This window comes from Labrus mixtus, chromosome 4 (genome assembly GCF_963584025.1).
Source record: "Labrus mixtus chromosome 4, fLabMix1.1, whole genome shotgun sequence".
NCBI classification, from domain to species: domain Eukaryota; kingdom Metazoa; phylum Chordata; class Actinopteri; order Labriformes; family Labridae; genus Labrus; species Labrus mixtus.
The window spans coordinates 8,176,784-8,200,463 of record NC_083615.1 but is presented as its reverse complement, the minus strand read 5'-3'; the positions used below and the strand labels follow the sequence as shown (position 1 = coordinate 8,200,463).

Here is a 23,680-nt window from a genome sequence, read left to right as displayed (position 1 = left end):
TGTCAGTATTTTAACATGGATGAGGATTGTTTTCAAGACAAAGGTGGTGTTGAACTTTGACAGCAAACAAGATACAGAGGATACAGTTTAATATTAACTGCATTATGCCTTTTCAGTTTGCAAACAAAGAACCATTTAGAAATATGACGGATATATATATATACATATGAGTTATTTTGCAAGAGGACACAAAATGCGTTTTGCCTTTAAGTCAAGCTTTGTTACTTCGTTTGAGTTTATCTGCCCAAACTGCAGACTGCAACTTTAGGCTTGTAATGACTAGATCTATGTTACACACACAAACCTATTACATCTATTTTTCATCATATTTGTGAGCAATTCCAATTCAAGAGCAGACTCTTTCTGCTTAAATACGACACGTTAAAATGTCGCTTTTCTTTTATACGATCTTGCTTGAAGAAATACTTTTTAGTGCATCAGGTATGAGAACAGGAAATGTCCGTTAAAGCTTCAGCAGGAACGCTGCTTCGTCTCCATGGTAACACTTGAGGCTGCACTGTTTACCTGCTGTGTTCAGGTGGCGGTGCAATAATGGATGAATGATAAGCTCCAAAATGCATTAAGTACAACTGATGTAAAATGTTTAGTGCGTCTGTTTGAGGCACTAATCCAGGGGTGTCCAAACTGCGGCCCGAGGGCCATTTGCGGCCCTTGAGGGAATTTTGGGGGATTTTGGCCCGAGGCCTTGATTAAGATTGGCACATTATCTTATTTTTATTTTTCATGTTAACAAGGGCTGAACAATATTCCTAAAATAGAAAATGTTCAGTAACATGTATGTTGTTGTTGTTGTTGTTGTTGTTGTTTTTTTTTTTTTTTAAATCTACAGCTTTTACTATTTTCCACATTTTTTATTTGTAAACTGAAAAAAAAGGTATGCAAAGACTGTTGTTTAACCATTTAATGACCTGAGCTAAATGCAGAAAGCTTTTCCAAAAAAAAAAAAGAACCATGTTACAGGCTTAATTCTGAGAAGAAAAAAAAACAAATAAAGTAGAAGGAAGAAATCAAAATATTTGATTTCCTTTTATTGAAGTGTTTCTTTAGCGAGCCTTTTGATTCTGATCTACAAAGCCTTACTATATTTTAAACTATATTTTAATTATACTATTTTTTTTTTTTTTTTTATTCTAACACGATAATTTTGGCCCGCAAGAAAAAAAAAGGTTTGGACACCACTGCACTAGTAAGTCAATGCGATGTGAAGGATGTGAAGCCATAGTGTGTAATGAAACCTTTAACGTGTTTATGTTTTGTTTCCGCTGCGGTGGTTTGGCGCTGAGAATGCGCGCGACTTTTCAAAGTGGGCGAGCCTCTTCTTAAAGAGGACTTCCAACCGGCTAGCCGGAGCTAGCGTTAGCTTCGTACTGCCGGGGCCAACTTACCTCCAAAGTTACATTGAACTGTTCAATTTGGTAACGAATCTTCAACATTGATCGAAACAGTTTCCGCAGTTCTTTTTTAAAGCAATAAGACTTTTCTTATTGAGCCCGCTGTAGTCAAGGCAAGCCGGCATGAGCGCCCCTGGTTACCTAAAGTTAGCTAGCATCGCTGCTTTGTAAACAGTGATATGGATAATAACGGCACCCAGATAAAGGAATAACAACTCTTCAATAGAGACGCCAAGTCCATTAATACCAGCGGGTAAGTGACCGTGTTTCTGACTGGTTCATACCAGGGTGGAAAACGTACTTAAGACTTTGACCATAATGATCATAATCATACATAACGTTTCACTTTTTCCTCTTCTCAGCAGAGCATCCTGCACAAACAGGGTTTGCATCATGTCCATTGATTTTGACAGTGCTGCTCTTCAAACCCAGCACGATGAAGAGGAATATGACCAGGAGGACTATGCAAGAGAGCAAGAGGTAATAGAATAACTTTATTGATCCCAAACTGGGAAACTGTGGCGTTACAGCAGCAGGTTATCCAAACACACAATATGAGTAAAAAACACAATATTAGCAAATCTAAACACAATATAATATTAAATACAAAGTAAATAAGTACTAAAAATATCAAAAATAAGAATGTGAATATATACAACCAGGATTTAACTAAGCATTACTAGTCTTAAATATGGAAGATTGAATGTAAATGTGCAAAAACAGAGTCGTAAATGGTTGTAAATTAAATATGAAAGATTAAATGTAAATGTGCAAAAACAGAGTAGTAAATGGACAGTATTGACATAAGTTAAAGTGCATGAGTGTAGACGTATAATAAGCGGAAATCATCGCTATGGCATTGTGAAGTTGTTGAAAAATCTGTCTATGTAGAGGTTATCAGTGTCAGTAATTGTTTGTTATACTAAACTGCAACTTTTCACAGTTTGAGAGGACAGATGACAGCCAGTTCATACTATTTTATCAAACCACCACCTGTAAAATATATATAGTGCTTAAGAGATGTCCTGCCACTATTTCACACAGAGATAAAACGGTTAAAGTGTGTTGATTTATGAAGTAAATAACCATGTTGATTGACCCATATATAGAACAGTATGTTTCATTAAGTTCTCACATTACCTTCTGCTTCATCTTGTATGTTTCTTGGATGTTAGTGTTGTTTTGTTTGCGGATTGAATTGTTGAAGTTTCACAATCACTTTCAGCTTCACAGCTCCACATTCACGCTGTGTTTTAACTCACACCTACAATCTGTTGCGCCATAAATCTGAGCTATTATTGGCTCAAGGTAAAGGCCTCCTTCCAGGTGTGTCACACTGAAACTGTGGTTTCCCCACTTTCTCTCCATTTAGGTTACCTTGTTTCTCTGTTGCTTCACTTGTACTGATTAGAGCGAGCATGAAGGAACTGTTTGTGAATATTTGTTTGGGTTTTGAGAATCAGCTGATTTGGACTTAAGAGAATATTTATCCTGAGGATTCTTGTTTTTGTTTTGGTATAGCCTATGAATTGAATGTGAGCTGGTTGAGTGAAAAACGTGTGTCACAACACCAGTAATCGGAATGTTTCTGCTCCAGTTAACCTCGCTATATGTTTTGTCTAAACAATGGAGTTCACTGCGAGCAAAACACAGCAGTACTGCTGGGAGCCAACAACATGCCAGGCACGTTTTGGATGTTTCACACGGAAGGTCTTCTCTACAGAAAGATTACTATTGAAGGTTGTCATGTAGCTACTAGCCTCACAGCTGAAGAAGTGCCTCTTAAATGTTAAATGTGTAAGAAGGATAACATGGGTCTTTCGGTTGTGGACACTACAGAGGATTTGAGGAGTATTCAGCAGTCCTTGAGGGAAGTAAGTCCAGCTGGCTCTGCTTGTTCTATCACTGGTTGTAAAACAAGCCTGCTCAATCTGTCACTGACACAAAGGAGGGATGGTCTTGTTTGAGTGCCATTAAGGACTAACATGACTTGACTAAATTACAGAATTGCTTGACAATGTTTTGCCGTCGGTTTGTCTTTAATTTGAATGGCCGAATGATTAGTTAGCATATTTAACACAAACAGAGCTTTGCAGCAGCTAAGTATAACCTTCATGACTGATTAGAGAAAAAAATCAAAAGATGTAAATGATGAAATGTAAGGATTTTAAGCCAACACAAGATTTTAATTTTTTCTAAATTACTTAATAAATGTATATAATATTTAATATGATGTTTTAACATGCTTTACAATGACATATGAAGGACCTAACTTATTATAAATACTGAAACCTATCTAAAAAAAATTAGCAACACCTTTCTTTCAAGGCAAAACATTGTTGGTTTAGTCGGTTTTCAATAATTTACAAATGTTCTTCCTCACATTCTGTCTCCCAGACTGTCCGTGATTGGTTCTCGGTTATATCTGTGTTTCTTTACAACTTGGTTGCGGGGCAACCTTGATGACTCATTTCCATGTGCTGTTTTTCCACAGCTGCAGAAACTGCTCACAGACCTGCCTGATGACATGCTGGAGGACAGCATAGACTCCTCCTCCCCAGAGCTGGAGTACTCTGCAATAAGCAATAAAAACACTGGAAACAGGTAACACACATGTTGCTGCAGGCACATTAGGAAGCTCAGATTTGGAGGTCTTTTGGTGTTGTTCAAAACATGGTGACATACACCCAGTGAAATGCAATTATGCTGTTTTTGCCCTTTTCTTTCAGCCCTGAGTCAGCATGGAGTCAACAATGGTCGGTTCATCCAAGGCCAACCTCTCATGAACAAGTAGAACAAGTAAGTAGTTTTTTTGTCTTTGAAACCTTTTAAAGAAAAACCCAACTAGTTTTATGTCATTATCTTTTTTAAGACATAAGTTGAATTGGATCAATGCTTTCAGGATGATTATAACTATGGAGATGGAGCTGTTCAAGTCAATGGACACCTGGGTCAGATTCAAAGTCAACCTCACACTTGGAACCAGCACTCAGAGGATCATCGATTCACCCAGGGAGATTATACATACACCAGCTTGGGCACAGAACAATCTACAGAGACTAATGATTTCTCCACAGATGAGTATGGTTCTAAACCATACACTCAAGGCACTAATAATGCTGCAGTGTACCATGAAGAGGAAGGCCAAGGGGACCACAACAATGCCGGAAACCATTTTCAGGTGAGTGGAGTGAAACAAATATCATCATAGTATTGATGTTTCATTATAGTTCTCTTAACGGCTCATAGAACTTTTGAGAAAAGCAGCACTTCTGTGTGTTTGAAATGTATATACATTTTAAGTAAATGTTTTTCCTTATGTAATTTCACATGATTATCTTGTTATCCTGAACTTAACCATTCCTTATTATGTTGTACTATTGTATATTAGTTTAGAATTATTATTATTTTTATTTAATTTTGCAACTTAACTTGGTTTATTCTTGAGTAATTGAGGACAATAATTCTTTTACGTTAAACACACTCTGTTTGCTTGATGTGTTCTTCAGAATGTAAGGTCTGCAGCAGGAGACAGAGTTGTGGAAGAGTACAAGGCCAGCTACAACCCCCAACATCCTGCCCATCAGCCAAAGATGTTTAACTCCCAGGCTGCTCACCAGCAAGGTCAACTTGACCATCTGCAAAGAGATTTTCTCGACTCGACACAACGTGAGGCTGTATTTTGTTACTAAACGTATAGTGAAAAAGACTGTTTTGACATATAAACGACAAAACTGTGCTGCTTGAAAAGTGATCTGAGACAACTTAGGAATTTGTAAAATTGGACTGGAATAAATGTGTCTGAAGAGCTGTTGTTGGTAAAACAGCTGCTGTCAAAGAAACTGAGGCCTCAGTAGTTTGCTTATAAAGTGATTTTGAAGAAAAAAATAATATCAATTTGCTTGCATTCAATACTATTTCTGTGAAATGAAGAGATGTATTCAGCTAGACTGCTGGAGTGTAACTTTAATTGCAAATGGTTGAAGCTCACTTAATGCTTGAACTTATGTCATTTTATTATTCATCATGATGTTAAGACAGAGGCCGTAGACTGGAAGCACTTTTTTTGTCACCATTGACTTAGCTGACTGAAGTGTTTTAATGTAACATTTGTCCTCGAAAATGTCATCGCTGAAATGTAAAATGTCTTCACATTTTTCCCACAAGCCTTCAGTGTTAGGTGGTCATTTTGTGTGTGCTATATTTCAGAAACTGCTGATAGAGAGCAGCTGGCTCAGCTGCAGATTTTACACAAGGCTCAGCAGAGGCAAGTTGAAGACTTGGAAAGGAAACTGGAGGATTCAAGGCGTAATATGAGATACATCGAGCATCAGTTTGCTATTGCCAAAGGTATTTTTCACATAAAAAAAGATGTGTGTCCATTATTGCATTTTACAGCACATGTAAACTAATGTGAATACACTGACTCTGAAACTTAAAGGACTAACATGTAAGCTTAGCATGTTATGATTTATTGACCCATTAAGAAAATACATTTGAAACTTAAGTTAAGCTCTTGTAGAAATGAAACATGTCACTATGAATAAGTCCCTCACTTCAGGCAACCTTGAAGAGCTAGGTGATCACTTGAAAATAAAACGTATTCTTTCAACGAGACATACAGTTTACTCTTTGAAAGAATATGTTTTAGTTTTAGAGCAATGATCGATATTGACAGAAGGAAAATATATTTGCTGTTTTTTATAGTACTTGGCAAGTACTATATACTGTATCTGTACTACTTTAGATATACTGTATACACTATTGGCCCCCTGGTGGCTGTAAGAGGACTTGCACTGCCCACTGTGTTAGCCTCTTGTCTTTGTTCTCTTGATGTCCTGCTACATGGTAAATAATATCATTTTTTATCATTAATAGATGAAAAGGATGGCCTTGCAGTAAGTCTAAAGGAATCGAGTCAGTTGGTTGAAGAGGCAAAGCAGAGAGAAGTTCAAATGCAAAACAAATTGAAGGCAATGGAGCAGCAAGTACAGGTCCTTAATGAGAGAGACCAGGAGGTACGTTTTGAACTGGTACACACCCTCACACATTCTGTTTGCCCTCCTCCTCATATTCTGAATCGTTTAAGATGAAATAAGAGAGTAAGAAATTCATATAATTCAAGATTAAGTAAATCTCTGCAAAAGAGTTTGCAGAGATTTAGGAGCAGCCACTTTGAACGTATGATCAGCTCTGGATTTAAATTAAGAGTGAGGAACTGTTAAAAAGGCTGTGATCTGAAGATCCAACAAGGCGGCTGCTAGAATAACGGCACAGTGATTAAGTTATGTTAGTAGGAGCCAGGTCATGCAGGGCTTAGTATGTAATTAGTAACATTTTGAAATTGATCCTGAAAGGAATGATATGGGAAATAATCATAATGCCCAGCTCAAATGTTATGTATCGCTCTCTCAAACTCACCCAGATTCATCCTGCCTAACACTTTCTGAAACATGGTGATACCAATAATGTAATCTTCATTGAAACCTTAACATAAGTGTATTTTATTAGTGTAAACAACAGCTCAATTTTGTTGAACAGAACACAAAGAAGCAGAGGGTGGCGGAGGCGGCAGTGGACAGCATGAAGCAGCAGATGTTGGAGCTTTGTCGCTCTGATACTCTGTCCAGAACACGGGAGCAGCATGACAGAGACCTCACCGTCTTAAAGGAACAGCACAATTCTGCATTGTTGACACTACAGCAGAAGCTAGACTCCACCTCTCAGGCCCTGAACGATCAGGTCTGTACTATTACTGTCACAGGTTGCTGCCAAAAGAAATGAATGTTTAGGCAAGCTGTCTACAACGCATGCTTTTAAAGTCAGGTCTCCAGCAGGCGTAGTTAACTCCTGTGTTATTGATCTGCATCTCCAGATTGATGTAAGTCAGAGGTTTCAAGAGCAGGTGAGACAGCTGGAGCGGCGGAGAGAAGAAGAGCAGCTGGAAAGAGCCAGAGTTGTCAACGGCCTCACTCAGCGTCTGGAGGAGAGTCAGCAACAATGTGCCAAGCTGCTGCAGACGAGTGAGTGATGGAGTGAACGTGGTCTACAAACACATTTTCTGTTCATTTATATAAATCAAAGAAACTGAATATCAATGTGTAACCACCCTCTTTTCTCTGTTGTTGTTTTATTTCCTAAAGGTTCAGTGCAGGAGTTGACTCAGGTTCAAATAAAACTGCAACAGGCTCAATCAGCAAAGGCACTCAGTGAAAATATGAACAAAGTCCTTCAGGTTTGCTTTTTTAAATTCTCTGCCTTAGAATGATCTCATAAAATCACATCCAAACATTACTCAAAAACTCTATTCAGTCATGTTTGGTAACATGTTCATTTGTTTCCTAAAGGAGGATCTGTCTGATTTGAAGGAGCAGATCACTCTTTACGAGTCTGCTGTGAAACATGGAGTTATTGCTTTTGATGTGAGCAGTGACTGGGAGAACCAGCTGTCTGAATCCTGCATGGATTTAGGATTAAAGAAAACAAACAGGAAAAATGGCACCCTTCACAGGTACTTATACAGTGACTGAGTCTCTCTGCACTATTTGTAGCTATTGGTGACTTTATATTCCATTGAAATCATTCTTTCCATCCTGTGGGGTCAGTACTGCCCTGGCTCACCTGTCAGACTCCAAGCTTCCCAAAGATGAAGCTTTGCGGCTGCTGCGAGTGGAGATGCAGCGCTGCCTGGGGAGCCTGAAGGGGAAGCGTCAGAAGATCAGTCAGATGCAGGAGGAGCTCCAGCTCTGTCAGGATAGAGTGAGCGTGCTGCAGACACAGCTAGATGAAGCCAAGCTTAGCTCTTCAGTGAGTACATCCATCGACAGCACCACACACAAGCTTTACGTTTAATACATTAATAAAAACAAAAGCAGAAATGTGAATATTGCTCATTCTAAATAACAAACCTCTTTAAAGATAATAGATCTGAAAGGATTAGTTAATATGTTTTTGCATATTTTCTACAATGCTGTCCAGCTCTAATTAATTTATGCATTAATAGATAATGAAAGGTAAGAGATTTAAGGGCTCTAATGCAAAAATGGTCACATAAAATAACGCTGCTTGTGTGTTCACAGATCAGGGAGACCAGCCAGCTGAAACATCTGGACCTAACTGGGGAGTCTCAAAAAGAGTTCATGAAACTACAGGAAGACAAACGACACTTGCAGGAACAAGTGGAGGTTAGTCATAGTTTCTCTTCAGAGTGACTATCTTCTTTGTTTTAGACCATAAGAAAAGATTGGATGATAGCTTTGTCATCTCTCCAAACTCCCAGGTGTTAGAAAAGAAGAACAAGGAGCTGAAACAGAGTGAGGAGAAGGTGAGGTCTGCCAACGTCGAGCTTTGCACCAAGATGAGAGAGATGATCCAAGAACTGGACCAGGAGAAGCAGGAAGCCGCTGAGAGGTAAGGCACAATACGATTCAGTGGCCCCGCCAGCCGTAATCCTGTACGCACTGTGTGTACATTTTATTACCAGTAGTAGAGGTCTATGCCTGTGTCCAGTCACCAACGTCATGATGACACAAATACATTTGAAGGAATATGACTGGTGTTATGTAACTAGTAACAGTAACTGTCACGGCTTCATATATCAAAACATTTCCTGTGCTGAAATGTGAAGTTAGCTATGTTGAATTCATTAAATTATGTGTGTTGGGAAGAGTTTTGGGAGCAGAGAAGTCAAACAATTTAACATTTTTCAGGCTTTTGGAAATTAAAAGCTGATTTGCAGCGAAGCCTGTCCCGAGTGTAATACTGGCACAGAGTCTGTTTATGTTAGCGCTGCTAGCATTAGTGCTATGACAGAAGGCAGCAGCCTGCTAGTCCATGATGAAGTTTAGATATCCCCATCACTCACTGTTTTTCAAGCCTAGTAGACTCTCACATTTTTTTCCACACAGCAGCAAAGATCCACGATATGTGCTACCTGTGGGTGGCTGTGGCTCAGTTGGTAGAGTTGTCGCCTATCCGATGTGTCCGATGTGTCCTTGACACTTAACTCTGAATTGCTCCCTCTGCTTCGGTGGCGGTGTATGAATGGGATTAGTTACTTCTGATGGATGATACTACATAGTGACCACTACCATCAGTGTGTGAATGGGTGGGTGTGGCATGTGGTGTAAAAGCGCTTTGAGTAGTTGGAAGACTAGAAAAGTGCTATATAAACTCAAGTCCATTTACCATTTACCGGTTTTATGAAGGCTGATGAGCTTTAAAGGACGTCTCACTCTGTCAAACTAAAAGTTTGGGGTTGTATAGCATTAGTGGGCTGGCCTTCTTTCTCTGGCTCGGTCACTCTGATCACATTTGTGCGTACGGTAACTTAGAAGATAAAGGTGTCCTGCATGTGCTGGAATGGTTCTTGTGCATACTATGAAATTGACCACTGATTGGATTGATTTATTCTTATACATACTGTATATGTGTGTGTCTTTGTGGAGGACTGAGCGGATTCATCAGCAGTACAGGGACGATGTGGTGAACCGGATCAGGACAGAGCTCATGCTGGAACATGATGCTCAGATTGAACGGTTGACTTCACATCATGAGCAGCAGGTCCAACAGATACAGTAAGTCAAAGCCTTAGTAGAAAAAGGAATCTGGAAACCTTTGTAGCTCATTTACAGACCGACTTCTTTTTGACAGGACCAAGCTGTCTGAGGCCAATGATAAGATGCTGGCCGTGCAGGAGTGTTACATATCTGTCTGCAAGGAGAAGGACATGCTTGAAGAAAGTGTGCGCAAGAGGGAGAGGGAGGAGGCTTCGATAAGGGATGATGAGGTAATCAAGATACAGAAGTGATTTTTTTTTATTGTACCAGAATACATTGTCATTACAATAACAGCTGACAACATTTTTTATACATATATAAAATAATACATACTTAATGTACAACGTGCTCTTAACTACATTCAACCAAAAATAAAGTCTTAGCCTTATATCTGTAAACAAAGCCTCTAAGAACTTTTTCTCTTCAAATGGCTACTAGAACGACCCAAAGTATAACTAAGAGTGAAGGTGACACAAAGAAAATATTAAACAGCTAAATTAATTTTCAATATCAAATGCTCGAACAGTTGGACAACGTTCTGAGACTCACACAAACACCACAAGGGAGAGATTTAAAATTCAAAAGACACGATTAAAGAGTAAATAATGACCGTATTACAAAGTGTTCTAGCTTGATACTCATACAGTTGACGTCTACTTTTGTACCGACTTCCCTTTTGTCTCTGTGATGAGGTTGACTGTAACCAACATTGACTATTTGTGAACTACGATTGGTTCATCATTAATATTGCTCTTCCCAGCTGAAGTCGAGAGAGGACAGTGAAGCAGCTGTGGTGAAACTGAGGGCGGAGCTTGAATCTCAGCATCAGGCCTCAATAAACCAGCTCAAGGCTCTGTGGTCCAAAGAAAAGGAGCTCCAGGTGAACTCTCAAGTAGAGATGGTCAAGACTGCTTATAAGGAAGAACTGCAAAAGGTATGATTTTCCCAAAGTCACTGCTCAAACTTCCTTCTGGGGGGAAATGTTCCTGAAATTTTGTACTGATTTTTTTTTTACAGGTGGAGAAGACCTGGGTCAAGAGGCTGGAGGAGGCTAGAAGAAAGAGAGACAGAGAGATTGCCGAGGCAACCTGTCAGACAGATCATAATGAGTCGAGCAGTGTGACTATTACTGTTGTTGAAATGGACTCAAGGCTGAGTGCTCAGAAACAGCAGCTGCAACTGGAAGCTGACAAAGTCAAACGCAAAGCTGTGGAGGAAGCCAGAAAACAAGTTCAGAGAGAGCTGCATGAGAAACACCTGGAGGACATGGCCAAACAGGTCAGTGGGTTGACCTGGCTATTTCTGTGCTACTTAACCAAAGTGCTTCTGTGCATTTTTTAAGTGGCAAAACTTGGATATACTCCAGTGCTCTTATGTGTTGGAGTTAAGTGTTTTACTAATTTCTGTTTGCAACATAATGTGCTCGGTTCCTTAAATGTTTTCAGGTGCTTTACTTTGAACAGAGGTTGACAAAATTAGAAGTTGACATACGTGTTTGTGTTCCAGGTTGAAGGTACAATAACCAGGGCCTACAATCGCTGGATTGAGGATTTGACTTCGCTACCAGAATACAAAGCTGCACTCCAAACAGAGAGAGAGGAATGGGAAGCACTTCAGGAAAAACACATAGAACAACAGGTAAGACAGGGTTTTGTTTTTAATTAATCCTTTTTTAATCAAATCGTTTTGATCATGTATATTCCTCAATTTGTAATGTTCCAGATATCCCGGGCCGAGGAGCAGTGGCATAAGAAGCACAGGGACCAGTTAGAGGAGCAGAGCTCTGGGACACAAAAGATGGAGGAGCTCCGAGAGGAGGTGGCAGCTCTTCAGAGCCAGCTTGAGCTAGTGAGGAGAGAGCAAGCAGCCCTGCTGAAAGCAGAGCTGGCCGGAGCTAGAGCAGTCTGGAACCGAGACAAACAGCAGGAGATCGCTGTCATCCAGGCCCGCACTGAGCAGGTGTACCAAAACAAGCTTCAAGAGCAGCGCAAGCAACTGGAGCAGTCTTTGCAGCAGACCAGGGAGGAGGCGGACCTTCAGAAGAAGGAGCTGCTTCTGCAGATGGAGGCCAAGCTACAGCAGACTCTACGGGCCAGAGAGGAGGAGTGGAGATGTCAGCATGCAGAGTGGGAGCAGGCTCAGAGACAGCAGATGAGAAAGGAATTCATAGCAGAGCTTCAGACTGGTCTGGCAGAGATCCAGGAACAGATTCAAATGGATCACAAAGCAGATCACCTGGTCACTGCAGACATCAAGAGGAGCAACAGGGCTTCATCAGACGATACAATAACACACATCATCCAAACATTCTGTACAGACATAATCAACAGAGCGGTCTCTCAAACCAAAAAGGAGTGGAAGAAAGTAAGTCATTGTAACCGTAAATCATCCAGCGGAAAAATGTTCATGAGTTTGGATTGCCTTTATTAGTTTAATTTATGCCCCCACAGATAAGTGAGGAGAGACTAAGCCAAGTGATAAAGGAAACACATTTACAGCATGAAAGGGAAATCAACACCATTAAAAGTACGTGATGTGCACTTTTAATAATATGACATCCAGTATACATAATTTAGATTAGAGTGTAGTGTAGTGTACCTAATGCATGACAATGTCGTTTTTTTCAGGCTGTTTGAGCGAGAGGACGGAGCAGGTTCATTGCAGGAAGGAGTGCTCTGAAACTAAAAGTAAGCTGCAGAAGAAAAATCAGGAGCTCCAGAGACACTTAGAGAAAGCCTGTCGTCAACTCCAGCACAGCGTTCGAGAGCACAAAAGTGCCATGCAACGTCTAAAAGGTATTGAATGCATATCAGTATTAATTTTATTTATGTTTTTAAATCAATTTTCCTGAACAAGACAGTATCTATGTGCCTGTGACGGTGGTTTACAATGCTGTGTTTTGTAGATGAGCATGAAAGCAGCTTACAAAAGGCAAAGGAGGAACATCTGCAGCAGCTAGAGGAAGTGAAGGGAGCAAAAGAATCCTCTGGGTTTGTGTAGTTTCATCATTTCTTATCTTCTGTTCAAAGGCCAATTACTCTATTGTTACTTTGTGGCTTCATGTCAAGTTTGATAACATTTATCAAACATGTTTGTTATATGTTAGAGACTTGAACTGAAGTCCTTCTAGACATTAAACAAATGGATTTCCATGCCATTAAAGGCCCAATCTTATCTCTCAGGTTGCATACATCTTTACCTGTGTGCAAACAGATTTTTACTTCTTATTGGTGAAGGAGCTTAATAACATGAATGACTTTTTTTTCCATCACACAAAGGATATATGGGGAATTCTTTTAAATAAAGGCAAAAATAACACATATAATAGGGTATCTTCTAAAATCCCAAAACAAATCCCTTTCAACCGCTAGGCCATCTGCGCCCCATAATGAATAATTAATTTCAGTAAAAATTGCAAATAATATATTTGTTCTTGCTTGCAGAAGCTCTGATCAACAACAGAATCTTCAGCAGGGCCTGGAGGAGATGAAGCAGCAATACCTGACGACTGTGGAAAAGATCAGAGGTTGGTAGTAGAGGCTAAAGGGAGGTTTTATTGTCGAGCAGGAGATATCAATAGTATGAATGAGAGCATGCAAATACTACATCATTGCTAAGCTCCATTCTTGTAAATGTAAATACTGTAAATCACAAATCATATCTGTTTTAATGGCAGAGGACATGCTGAGGTACCTTCAGGAGAGCCGGGAGCGAGCAGCAGAGACGATCCGAACGGAGGTGCAGAGGGAACGGCAGGACACTGCCAGGAAAATGCGGCGCTACTATCTCACCTGTCTGCAGGAGTTACTGGAGGATGGAGGAAAGACTACAGGGCAAGAGGCCATGATTGTCCTAAACTTGTTTGCTTGCTTCATCGTAGCTCCTCGGGGTAATTGTATTGATCTTCCTGTCTTCTTGCAGGGCTGAAAAGAAAATTATGAACGCGGCAAGCAAGCTGGCAGCCATGGCTAAAGTGCTAGAGACGCCTATCAAGAGTAAATCTGGAAAGAGCAGTTCACAAAGTGAGTCACTTTCTGCAGAAACACTTTACTGTACTTTTTTGTCACAAAATTCCCATGGTGTTTGTATCTGTTTGTCTTAAAGGGTGTTTGACAGCTGCTTCTACAGCTGACTGTCCTCCAGGTAGACACGCAGGTTACAGTAAGATCCTGTCAACACTGCCTGAGCTTCCTGACATCAGGCCAGAGGAGAGGTCCCACAGGGAAAAGACTTCTGCAGATTCAGAGCAGAAACAAATCACTGCAGCGAGGAATAAACCTTCGTGCCACCGGGACACACCTGTGGCTAGAAAGGAAGAGGACTCTGGGCCGAAACTCCAATCTTCTGCTCATTCACACCTCCGCCCTCTCAAACCTTCTCAACAGATGTCCTCTTCATCCCAGGTGGATTTTGTCGACGCGTCTGTGAGAAGGAAAAGCAGGGAGCTGTACCTGCAGGGAGTTAACTCCAAAGAAACAGACTCGGGAGGACAGAGACAACCATTTGTTATCCAGGAGGCTCCAGTCAGAGACGAGAGACGGACCGACTGGAGCATGACCAGCAGTGACTCAGAGACAGGCTTCCAGCTTTCCAGACTGTCCCACTCAGGACGCAAAGTAGAACCGGTCAAACCTTTCTCTGTTTCTTCTACATCAGCCGGTGACTTAGGAGACTTTGGCGGCCTCACCCCGGACTTTTCTGACTTGACTGTTTATAATGAAATAGCCAAGAGGACCCCTCACACCCAGAACTTTCTTAATGGAAAACTGAGTTCACACAGGGAGCCTACCCCAGGCTCCGAGGGCGAGAAGCAGCAGAGAGTTTGTTCACAGCCTCTGTTCTCCGAACTGAGGCAGCGGCAGCAGGACAGCGGCTTCGACAGCCCATTCTACCAACACAAGTGATACAGAGGTAGGGAGATGAGCTTATAACACTCTCCACATTTCCAGTCAGCTGAACAAACGGTGCCTTTAATGCAGTCTTTAAAGTTTCAGAGTGTCTAGGCTTTAAACTTGAAACTGCGTGCAGAGTGTTTGTGTGTATTGGACTTAGGAAATGATTAACTTTATTGCCACAATTACAAAACATAAAAGTAATATAAAAAAAACTTTCTCTTAGAGGAGGTAGCTCATACGCTAATACTGCCTTGAAAACATGGACGTAAATAACCTTCTTTTGTTGGAAAGGTGTCTGAGGTAATAGTTGTATTTAACATCAAACACTTTTCTGTTTTTGCATAATTACCTCAGGTATTAATGCTTCTTGTTTGTGTGTTTTCTTGGGTGTAGCACTTCCATCATAGATAAGCGATAAACTGTGAAACCCTGAATAAGAAATACTAAAAGGTTACCCTTAAAAGACCCGGAGTATGAGATAAGGTTAAGATAAAAACGTGTCCCTCTGTGCTCTGTTTCCTCTCTTTGGATCCAGAACCATTTACGTTCACGTGTGTCTGAGTTTTAATGTTCTTAATATTTTTATACGACTTTAATGAAATATGCTGTGCATAGTTTATAAATGTTTTTTACACTGTTGTAAGACTTTTAATAAATCGTATCTTATTGAAAACTGAGTGAGAACTTATTTGTCATCAGAGCTGGACCTCTCCAGAACATCTTGTGATGCTGAATATAGAAAAGGGGGGGGGGGGGGTTTCTTGGACGGGGCTGCATGGAGTCCATCCTAAATGACATCAATCAAACCACGTTTTTATTTTAAAGTAACCCATCGTTTCTTCCTAAGGCAACATTAAGTCAGACTTACTATTGTTTGTTGCCTGTTTCAGAAGGTAAACCCCCTCCTTCTTAAATTGCTATAAGTCTTTTATTCTGTAATGATATCAATGTGTGAGTTATCAGACCAGTAACATTTAACTGCCATGCCAGGACCTCAAACTGACCTTATTTCAGTCAGCTCCAAAAGCTTATTGGAGCCAGGTAGAAGATGTTAGCCAAAAGGCCAACGTTAACTCTGCTGGTTCAATGTGCACATGTTGATATTATCAAATGACATCTGGGGAGGGCTCATTTGTGGGCCTTTCAGGGGCCCAGCCGTTTCATTTGGGCTGGCCAGCAAACAATATCACGTCAATCATTTTTGTAATTTATGTAATACAAGAAAGCAAGCAATTTTGCTGCTTTATTAACTATTTAAAAGGTTTAAAATGTATTCATTTAATATGAACGATACAATTTAACAAAGCTTCAATACAAAGCATTAAACTGACGGGCTGCACAGAGAGTATACAGCTATTACTAATGACTTACTCTTGTCCCTAGTTGGGCCTCTGGGTAAACAAACAAAATAAAACCACATAATACTTAATGAGGATACATTCAAATACATATATACAACAATATGACAATTCAAAATTGAATAAACCAATGTAGATTGCAAATTTAAGATACAACCATTTAAAAATGGGTACATTAGTGAAAGAATCAAAAAAATCAACAGAAAAGAGCAATATCTATAATGTGTGTCCTCTTTCCATTTCCTGTCACTGTAACGCATGAGTGGAGGAACTATGTGGCAGCTCGATCAATAACTGACTAGTTTATAGTCTGTTCTCCATAGATTGGCACAGCCTCCTGTCTCTCTGTTACTTTGTAACATGTTGTTCATTTTGAAGGTGACTGGGTCAAAGTTCGCTGCCTCTTGATTTGCTGCCTGCGCTCCTCCTCCTGTGATCCCAGTCCTCCTCTTCTCCTGATGTATATAACTTCCGCATGCCCCACATCTCCCCACACGGCCGATTACTTACCGTGGGATCATGTTTACCTTGGTAGTTCTAGCAGCTGCGGGGTTTCTTGCCTTTCTATTTCAACGCAGTTACTTCTTCCAGGATGTTCAACACCTGCTCATAAGATGGAAAATCAGGCAACGTGTCCTGACATTCATGCAGAAAAATTACACCATAGCGGACCAGTTTGCAGACACTGTGAAGGCGCATCCACACAAGCCCTACCTGCGTTATAAAGACGAGACGTTTACCTACCTGGACGCAGATGAACTCAGTAACAGAGCTGCGAGAGTCCTGCAGCAGAGCGGACGCGTCAAAGGAGGAGACACTGTCGCGTTGTTCCTGGGGAATGAGCCTCTGTACTTGTGGCTCTTTCTTGGTTTGCTGAAGCTCGGATGTCCCGCTGCGTTGCTCAACTGCAACATCAGAGCCAATTCCTTTTTGCACTGCTTCAAATGCAGCGGAGCCAAAACTCTGGTCGCTGCAGAAGGTAAAGTTGTAGTTGACCTCTTTGGACACTTTGTTCTCAATCCTCGTGCACTTGAAGCTGAATCTAAAAAGCAGAGTCCTGCAGGATATATTAGGTAGGCTATATCTGCTTGAGATAGGAACCAGTTCACATAATTCTGGCACTATATAACATTATAACACTATATATCACCATTCAAAACACATTTTACATTTTAGTTGTATGCTTATTTTATGAGCTCCTCTGATCTTATGATGGGTCTTTATTGCGCCACCTACTGTGAGTCACATGGTCCACACTGAGCCTTGTCTGCTGCTCTTACCACATATTTCTAAAATGAAACTTTATATGAAAGAGCAGCAAGGAATAGTGACCAAAGGAATGAGCAAAGTTAAGAATATGTTTTGGTGCTATATGCAAGACTAAGTGAGTAAGTTGTTTGTTGGCGTAGTGTTGGTGTTGCTGTAGTTTGTACAATAAGGAATAAAGTAACTTTTTGAGCATCACAGAAATAAGGATCTGTCTGTTTGGGTCCGGGACCTTATTGATGAGTCGACGCAAAACAAGAAGAAACTGTTGTTATAGGAGTTTTTTTTTTTGGTCTTGATGTACTGCAAACTTCTGCAGGAAAGTAGGTTTTAAAAGGTTTGTATTTGGAATAGGATTGTTCCTTCTCAATCTTGAGCAAATGAGACTTTGAGGTCTGCCCTTACCTACACAGTTGCGACAGTCTCAAGATATGAGTGCGATAGACTCAGCGATGGAGATGCAGAAGGGCCGCATTGTTGATTTCTCAAACTTGGCAGGTTGAATTTGCCTTGCTGCTGCAGGAATTAAATTCTCTCCTGAGCTTTCAGAAGACAAGACAAGAATGAGGGGGGTCACACTGGGAGGGATTTCCATCAACTCTTTGATATTAAATTCAACTGTTACTCAGCTTTTTCTGCAGAAAATAGATATTCCAGTTTAAATAGAAACAATGCAGGAGTTAAAAGGTGCTTTATATTGAAAGCTCGTCATTTCTTTTCAGCCCGAAAAGCGCAAATGTCAACAAGGAAGGGAATTTGGTACCAGGAAGAAATACAGCAAGCTTAGGTCAAGGAAAGTATCTGCCTCGGTACATTGAGTTTACTTTGAGTTACTCCTGAAGAGAAGTGTTTATTACTCTGAATGATTTGAGTCTTTAAGCTGCAGAGAAGAAGTTTATTTGGTTTTATTTACAGAGTTACAGGATGCCGTGGAGGAGGTCCTGCCCAGTCTGTTGGAGCAGCAGGTCACTGTTTTCATCCTGGCAGACAGATGCAGGATCGCAGACGCGGAGAGCTTCAAAGACAAAATGAGCAAAGCCTCGTCGGAGCCTCTGCCTAAAGACTTAAGGTCACATGTAACCATGCGGAGTGCAGCAGGCTACATCTACACATCAGGGACAACAGGTGAGCCGCTTTAAATGTTCAGGATATAAAGAATAAAAGGAACAGTGAGTAGACTGTGACTGCTCTTTAACAGGTCTCCCTAAAGCAGCAATGGTCAGTCACACCAAAGTGTGGCTGTACAGTTTGATGCAGTATATGTCAGGAGTGAAATCCACCGACGTGATCTACACGACCCTCCCTCTATATCACACTGCTGGTCTCATTGGAGCTATTGGAGCCATTGAGCGGGGTGAGTACACATTAGGATATATTACTGTCTATATAATAAACCCTTCTACAGGCCCATTGATTTTACACCAAAAACTACTTTGTTCATTAATTAAAAGAACCCTCAAATACAGCTGGCTACTGTACTTTAAGCTAGCAAAAATTAAACAGTAGTTAGTGATGCATTTGTTGGGCACTATTTTAAGCTGTTTTCATACTCAGAGCTTCAGTGTACCGACAGGTTGTCAGGGACGGCTAAAATGCACACCGTAACCTCACCTGCATGTGCTCTTGAAGAAAATTGGTGCACAAATTACGTAGGTTACAAATATGTGTTAGGCTTATCTCAAGGCTATGCATCTTCATAATAATCAGAAACAACCTGCTGAAGACAAGAGACAACTGCTGGTAATACAGTTACATTAAAAAAAAAATTCAAAAGTGATGAGTGTTTTGTGATGAGTCCCATTTCAAAGGACTTTGTTAAAAATTGTTAATCCAAAATTGAAGAGGAGCACGGTGTGTTTCATTTCAGTTGATTTCATTTTATATTCAGAGAATAATTCACCTCTATGGTCCAGATAACTAAGCCGCATTAGGTCATATTTAGCCCTCGAGTCGCTTCATCGTTGGTGTGGGTCTTGAGAACATGTTGAACCACCGTGTCCTACAAGAATGTTCATTTTCATCTTGGCTGTGTGCAGGTATCACGGTGGTTTTGAGGACTAAATTTTCTTCATCGCAGTTCTGGGACGACTGCAGAAAATATAACGTCACAGTCATACAGTACATCGGTGAAATCATGCGTTACCTCTGTAACACACCAAAGGTATGTAATGCAAGTCACAGCACTGGACATAGAAAAAGTCAAAATAACAAAAACACCCTCTATGTTGTCTTTTCGTTTTTTATTCCCCAACAGAAACCCAATGATAAAGTCCACAAAGTGAGACTCGCCATAGGCAACGGGATGAGGCCCGATGTTTGGAGGGACTTCATTAGCACCTTTGGAAACGTTGAAATTAGAGAGTTTTATGGAGCAACAGAAGGGAATTTTTCCACGCTTAATTACAGCGGCAAGATGGGAGCTGTTGGGCGAGACACATTTATGCACAGGGTAAGAGTCCAGGTTGATTCCACATTATGAGGTTGAAGCTGTAAAAACTGTTAATTAGTATGTTTTGACCTCTGTTTGTTATCTCGTAGTGGTTGTTCAAGTATGCTGTGATCAAATATGACGTAGATGAAGACAAGCCGGTGAGGGATTCTTCTGGTTTCTGCGTCGAGGCTTCCAGAGGTGTGTCTTACTGTTTGTAGTTTGTCCTGAACTTAAATGGAAACACACTCAAATCAACACAATGCTGTAAAATGCAACGATGTATGCAATGTGTATCTTTGGCCTCTGCAGGACAATATATGAGAAAAATCATGAAACGACAAACTGCTGCCATATTTAACAACTTTAAAGATTCCCTCTCCTCCATGAACTGCCCTCAGGTGAACCTGGACTTCTGGTTTCTGAAATCACAATGAAGACGCCGTTCACGGGTTATGCAGGAGACGTGCAGCAGACCGAGAACAAGAGGCTGCATAACGTCTTCAGGACAGGAGACATGTACTTTAACACCGGGGACCTGCTACGTGTTGATGAAGACAATTTCGTCTACTTTCAGGACCGAGTTGGGGACACTTTCAGGTGGAGTCATCATGTCTGAAATATGTAGGCTGATCCTAGAGTGCATGCAGTTTTACAGTTTTTTTTTTTGTTGTGTTGGTGACAGATGGAAAGGAGAGAACGTGGCTACAACTGAGGTTGCTGACGTCATCACAATGATGGAGTGCATTAAAGAGACAAACGTGTATGGAGTTGAAGTGCCAGGTACGTTTCTCTTGAAATCTTTTGAACTTTCTTTATTTCATTTTTTAAATGCAGGTACACTAATTTAATAATAAAATGTCAAATTGTTCTAAAGCTGCATGTGCTAAGGGACTTGGGATTTTTGGATTTGTGTAATAAAAAAAAAACAATTGTCTGCAACTTTCATTCATAAAAGGATCAAGTGTAAGTTCAAAAGAAATGTGGAATAAAACTCAGACAGCTTTTAATAATTCTATAAAATGAAAGTATTGTTATAAATATATTTAGCATGACATTTTTTCCTTCCTCTTTATTTATTTCTGTCATACTCTAATGGATTTTCAGGAGAATTTATTTTTTATTCTTAATTATTTTCTCTTTGGAGCCCAGAGCAAGTAAAAAGAAGCATCAATTGTATTCCTTAAATACTTCAACTGGACATCTACCTCTTCTTTACCAACTCCCTCTGGCTGTGGTCAAACATTTTGAAATATATAAATATATGAACCCCTACTGCTTTTATTAAGAAGTCTAATTTATGCTGTAGTGTATGCACAACTGAAGCTGCCCCTAGAGTTCTTCTAGGTAAAGTGTTGCAGGGTTATTGGCCCTTTATCGACGCCGTTTATGTGAAGAGCCAATCAGAAGTGGTTGAAGTCAGGCAGACATGGCAGAGGTTCAGATAAGTGAACCTTGACCTTAAAATGTTAAAAAAGCATACATGATGATGAAATGCACCTGATGTGGAAGCATGGTATTGCCTCAAACTCAGTTTGGAAAGTAAAATAAAATGAAACTAAAATATCAACCACAAAATGCTTTTTCTTTGACACAACATGTAAACACCAAAATCAAATTCTTGTATCAGCCGCATCTCTTTTCCCAGAGGTTCAAAGTCCTGCTCTTTATTTATGTCGAAAGGCCCATAAAGGTCACATTTTCTTATCTAATATGCTTATCAGGATTCAGTATTTATAATGGCTTCTCTTTGTAAATTCAACTTAAACATTTCCCCATGCAGATCACTTATCTTATCTTATCTTATTGGACCACTTTGTCACTCAGAAGTCATCCTGATACAGAGACATGATACATATAGATTACTGATTCAACTTCACTTTCTCTTTACAGACATATTGTTGTTTCTATAAACTCAAGAGATCAAAAGTCAACTTCTCTCTGTGGCCACAAGCTTTAAGTTCAGTGCAACCATCCTGATGACATCTTCAAAAACCTTTCCTTCTTGGAAAACAGTACTTCCCTCTATGCCCACAGTTTTTTAAGGTTTTTTTGTTTTAAATTTGAGCCTTAGCCCAAATGACCCTGATGACATCATCATGACATCATCAGGGTCATTTTATCAGACTTGACAACACATGTTGCAGTTCATGTGATGAGAGCAATTCCAAGCATGTCGAAACTCATGTCCCTGATCTCTTTATCAATAACATGTGACATCACTGATCTAAAGTTTTCTGATTGGCTTTTCTCCAGGTCAGGAGGGGAGAGTCGGGATGGCTGCCATTTCTTTAAGTGATGGAAAGCACTTTGACTCCACAGGTGTTTTTAAACATGTAAAAAAATTCCTCCCGACCTACGCCAGGCCCCGTTTTATGAGGATTCAGGTATATCATTCAAGAGCAGTTTGTCTCAGACCACCACCACTCTCCCCCCCCCCCCCTCCTCTTACTAATCCATTATGCTGTGATTTGATTGCAGAGTACTTTGGATGTTACAGGCACGTTCAAGCATATGAAGACGAAGCTGGTGCAGGATGGTTTCAACCCAAATCAAATAACAGCTCCACTCTACTTTATGGATGAAGAAGTCAAAGATTACATCCCACTAACGCAGGACTTGTTCGATTCCGTCATGTCAGGGAAAATCAAAATTTAGAGCGACTTTCTTTATTTTTATATGTAGTGAAAAAAAAATATTTTTTTATAAAATATATGTATATGACCCACCTGTGGTTTTCAGCACATTTGAGAGGTGGTTTATAACAAATGTTGTGATCTATTCTTAAGGTTTTTGTTGTATTTCTGCTTCTGCAATAATTTCATAAATATCCCTGGATGACTCTTATTCTCCTCCTGAGAACATGTTTGAACTCATTGGACCTGATTATGAGACTGACTAATGAAAATGTACACACACACATGTACACACCACACAGGTTCAGTGATACTTTTACTTACAGCAAGAAATCAAGTTTTTCAAGTTGAGTGCATGAACCTGTTTAAACTTCAGTGCATTTATGTTCTGGTCTGTGGAAGCTTTAGTCACTATGAGAACTGACATCTCTGCCTTGTGTTCATGATGGGTTTTTTTTGTGTAATTGTTGCAAAGCAGGTCTCTTCAGAACTGAGGTTTACTCAGATGTTGAGCTTTCTCTAACGGACCGGTTTGAGAGGATTTAAATAACAGTTAACAGCATGCACATAGACCACGACTTTCCGTCTGTTGCTGCTCATTTATTAGCTTCTGACACCACCGACATAGAAACCCTGCACGCATGATTCTAATGCTTTAAATAGATCAGTCTGAAATAACTTTAACTGTAGAAAGAAAAATTGTACCTCTCCACATCTCACATTTTAAATCACTCATGTGTGACTGAGTTGTTATCACATTATGTTGAAAACGTTAATGACTGAAAATTGAAAAGCACACACGTGAACTCCGTGTTCCTTCAATAAATCTTCATCTGTGGATTTTTAAATCAACGTTTTCTCATTATTTTTATACCCTACTTCTTGCCCACATTTCTGTGAGCTGAATGTGTCTTTCTTGTGGTGTTCAGTGTCTTTTTTTTATATTCTCATCTCATCCTGTGCAGTTTCCCTTATGTTTAAATGTAGGCTTGCTAAACAATGTAGATTCATGGAATAAAGCCAGTCTAGTGCAGACAGAGAAAGAAGTCAGACGATTCCCCGACTTGATTCAGCACCACTAACAGGCTCATATATGGCACGTGCAACAAAGTTCCCGTGTCAAAAAA

The 23,680-nt window shown here is 40.2% G+C and overlaps 2 protein-coding genes across 4 annotated transcripts; both read left to right on the top strand.

The window, feature by feature from the left end:
* The first annotated feature begins 1,360 nt into the window (after positions 1-1,360).
* On the top strand, positions 1,361-15,538 carry cep152 (centrosomal protein 152). Of its 3 annotated transcripts, none has more exons than XM_061035621.1 (28): positions 1,361-1,665; positions 1,778-1,892; positions 3,907-4,016; positions 4,142-4,202; positions 4,315-4,593; positions 4,922-5,081; positions 5,622-5,762; positions 6,291-6,430; positions 6,954-7,154; positions 7,288-7,435; positions 7,556-7,647; positions 7,760-7,923; positions 8,018-8,219; positions 8,492-8,596; positions 8,692-8,822; positions 9,860-9,988; positions 10,065-10,200; positions 10,731-10,904; positions 10,988-11,248; positions 11,477-11,608; positions 11,693-12,334; positions 12,421-12,496; positions 12,598-12,765; positions 12,876-12,960; positions 13,414-13,496; positions 13,647-13,803; positions 13,892-13,992; positions 14,075-15,538. In XM_061035621.1, the coding sequence occupies exons 2-28, from the start codon at positions 1,806-1,808 to the stop codon at positions 14,872-14,874; spliced, it is 4,965 nt and encodes a 1,654-aa protein (XP_060891604.1). In that variant the 5' UTR covers positions 1,361-1,665; positions 1,778-1,805; the 3' UTR covers positions 14,875-15,538. The 3 variants fall into 3 exon arrangements, with proteins under 3 accessions (XP_060891604.1, XP_060891603.1, XP_060891605.1); XM_061035620.1 differs by having other exon boundaries at positions 1,775-1,892; XM_061035622.1 differs by lacking the exons at positions 1,361-1,665; positions 1,778-1,892 and adding an exon at positions 2,817-3,286.
* Positions 15,539-16,694: 1,156 nt separating this feature from the next.
* On the top strand, positions 16,695-23,027 carry LOC132972639 (long-chain fatty acid transport protein 2-like). The gene is made up of 10 exons (XM_061035623.1): positions 16,695-17,202; positions 18,405-18,614; positions 18,688-18,843; positions 19,526-19,650; positions 19,744-19,938; positions 20,028-20,118; positions 20,319-20,517; positions 20,603-20,700; positions 22,174-22,304; positions 22,399-23,027. Exons 1-10 carry the CDS (start codon positions 16,743-16,745, stop codon positions 22,573-22,575), a joined length of 1,842 nt encoding a protein of 613 aa, XP_060891606.1. The 5' UTR covers positions 16,695-16,742; the 3' UTR covers positions 22,576-23,027.
* The last annotated feature ends 653 nt before the right edge of the window (positions 23,028-23,680 follow it).

Excerpts from the sequence above, each read along its gene's own strand:
- cep152 (XM_061035621.1), top strand. The coding sequence starts at position 1,806 with ATGTCCATTGATTTTGACAGTGCTGCTCTTCAAACCCAGCACGATGAA. Across the intron at positions 5,082-5,621 it reads TTTTCTCGACTCGACACAAC|AAACTGCTGATAGAGAGCAG; the intron begins GTGAGGCTGTAT and ends GCTATATTTCAG. Across the intron at positions 9,989-10,064 it reads CAGCAGGTCCAACAGATACA|GACCAAGCTGTCTGAGGCCA; the intron begins GTAAGTCAAAGC and ends TCTTTTTGACAG.
- LOC132972639 (XM_061035623.1), top strand. The coding sequence starts at position 16,743 with ATGTTTACCTTGGTAGTTCTAGCAGCTGCGGGGTTTCTTGCCTTTCTA. Across the intron at positions 18,844-19,525 it reads TATTGGAGCCATTGAGCGGG|GTATCACGGTGGTTTTGAGG; the intron begins GTGAGTACACAT and ends GGCTGTGTGCAG. Across the intron at positions 20,701-22,173 it reads GTATGGAGTTGAAGTGCCAG|GTCAGGAGGGGAGAGTCGGG; the intron begins GTACGTTTCTCT and ends GCTTTTCTCCAG.